The sequence below is a fragment of the Vicia villosa genome, linkage group LG3 (assembly GCF_029867415.1).
Source record: "Vicia villosa cultivar HV-30 ecotype Madison, WI linkage group LG3, Vvil1.0, whole genome shotgun sequence".
Taxonomy (NCBI): Eukaryota; Viridiplantae; Streptophyta; class Magnoliopsida; order Fabales; family Fabaceae; genus Vicia; species Vicia villosa.
In genome coordinates, this window is record NC_081182.1 from 71,630,461 (window position 1) to 71,632,507 (window position 2,047).

At 35.7% G+C, this 2,047-nt stretch overlaps 1 protein-coding gene across 1 annotated transcript; it reads right to left on the reverse strand.

Moving 5' to 3' along the window:
- Nucleotides 1–1,166: 1,166 nt before the first annotated feature.
- LOC131656079 (uncharacterized) lies at nucleotides 1,167–1,730 on the reverse strand. Its single transcript, XM_058925857.1, has 2 exons — nucleotides 1,578–1,730; nucleotides 1,167–1,488 (listed from the first exon to the last, which is right to left on the reverse strand). The coding sequence occupies exons 1-2, from the start codon at nucleotides 1,716–1,718 to the stop codon at nucleotides 1,252–1,254; spliced, it is 378 nt and encodes a 125-aa protein (XP_058781840.1). The 5' UTR covers nucleotides 1,719–1,730; the 3' UTR covers nucleotides 1,167–1,251.
- Nucleotides 1,731–2,047: the final 317 nt, after the last annotated feature.

Genomic DNA, 2,047 nt, shown 5'->3' on the forward strand with positions numbered 1-2,047 from the left:
AAAAGAAAGCTGGAGGTGGTTCTTGCAATTACTTATGGAAGATGTTGGTGTAGAGAGGAAATATGTGTTTATATCAGATCAACAAAAGGTTTGCTCTTTTATACAACTTTATTTTCTTACTTGTTGTATATTGTTCTTTCCTTTTCCTGACTAATCCACTACTTACAGGGACTTGTAGCAGTGTTTGAAGAAATGTTTGAGCAGATTGAGCATAGAATTTGTCTTAGACATCTCTATGCAAATTTTAAGAAAAAGTTTGGTGGTGGTGCAGCAATTAGGGATCTCTTAATGGGAGCTGCTAAAACAACATATTTTCAAGCTTGGGAGAAAAAGATGAATGAGTTGAAGGCCCTTGACAAGAAGGCATGGGAATGGCTTATGGGTGTTCCAACCATCTGTTCACAAGCCTAAGAGGAAGAGGGTTAGTGAAAGGATTAAGATTTTGAAGAATTCAAGGCAAATTAGTGGGCCTGGCTCAACTTCAGATACACCATTGGTACTTGATGATGCGGATGAAAAATGGAAGGACATTGCAAGAAGAATGACTCAGTAGTTTATTTGTAACTTTATGGCATTAGGGGAATTCATTGTTTTTGGTGACTGTTTGCAATGAATATGTAATAGATGTTGTAAGGTTTCTAAACCTCTTTTTGTAATGAACATGTGGTTCAATTGTTTCTGATGCTGTAATGAACAAGTGGTTTCTAAGCCTCTTTTTGTAATGAACATGTAATGATCATGTGTTGGTTCTATGCCTCTTTTTGTAATGAACATATAATGATCATGTTATTGATCATTGTAATGCAACTGTTATCAGTATTATAGTGGTATGAGCATTCTGTTATGAGCATTTTGTTATCAATATTCTATTTGTTTTGGTCTGCAATAAGAAATTGTATTATGACATTTAATTGTATCATAGCAGCTGGTGTTATAAGGATTCTGTTATGGCATTTTCAATATTGGATATCACAATAAAGGCATTTATATGGCAGTCTGGTGTTATGGTATCAAAGTATTAGATATCTGTTATTAAGCATTCTGTTATGGCAGATAAATTTGGCACATAAACCTTGGCATGTAAATTTGGCACATAATTGAGCAACATTGATTCACAACAATCTGAAATAACAATTGAATATGGTCTGTTACATATAATTGAGCAACATTGATTCACATTAGAAATTTGAGTTACACGACATTCATGAAATCATGTTTCTTACATTCTTCCTAAGCCTATAACATAAATTCTTACATTCTACCTAAGCCTATACCATAAAACACACAGTAACAAGCAACTATTGATATCACAAATTTCACTACTTTTCTAGTGTTGTCAATAGTAATCTTCAATTCTTCGATCTCCTTCGTGAGCATCTTAATCTGGTGAGCCACAGTCTCGCACGTACAGACCAAACGATCTTCCTTTGAAACGTCCACTCCAAAATACTCATCATCCCATAGAAACAGCTCGCAATCCTCCTCTTTCTGCAAACACATAATACAGTTATGTTCCAAATAGCTGGAAATCAGAATAAGTAGAAGAAATAGAAAATTGGAAAGCTAATGAATCTAACCCCCCAGTGCTTGCACTTCCAGTATTTTCTCCCTGGATTTGCTTTGGATTTGGAAATAAACATTTTCATTGGGAGATCGTGTCCACATTTGGGTCTTGTTCTTCCATTAGAGAGGATGCTTGTGTTTGAGCTTTCTTCCATGAAGACGAAGATGAGAACGCAACAGCGGGAATACGACAAAGGAAGAACGAGGGTTTTGCTTGTAGAAAGGAGAAGATGATCGAGCTTTTTTATGAGAAGAAGAAGATGACTTTCTCGGGCTGCTGTTGAAGAAGGGAGAAGAAGAAGATAACCTAATTTGTTTTAGGGTTTTCGGTTTGGGATTGAGGATTGAGGGTTGTGAACTCATGAATTTTTTTTACCGCAGCTACCTTCAATTACTGTGCCAACTCATCAACTATTCCATGTCACTAATTAAAATAACTCAAAAAATTATTAAAAAAATTCAGATTCTGGTGACTGGATGGGGG

Coding starts and splice junctions, on each gene's coding strand:
- LOC131656079 (XM_058925857.1), bottom strand. CDS start 1,718: ATGGAAGAAAGCTCAAACACAAGCATCCTCTCTAATGGAAGAACAAGA. Junction 1,489..1,577: donor GGAAGTGCAAGCACTGGGGG/GTTAGATTCATT, acceptor ATGTGTTTGCAG/AAAGAGGAGGATTGCGAGCT.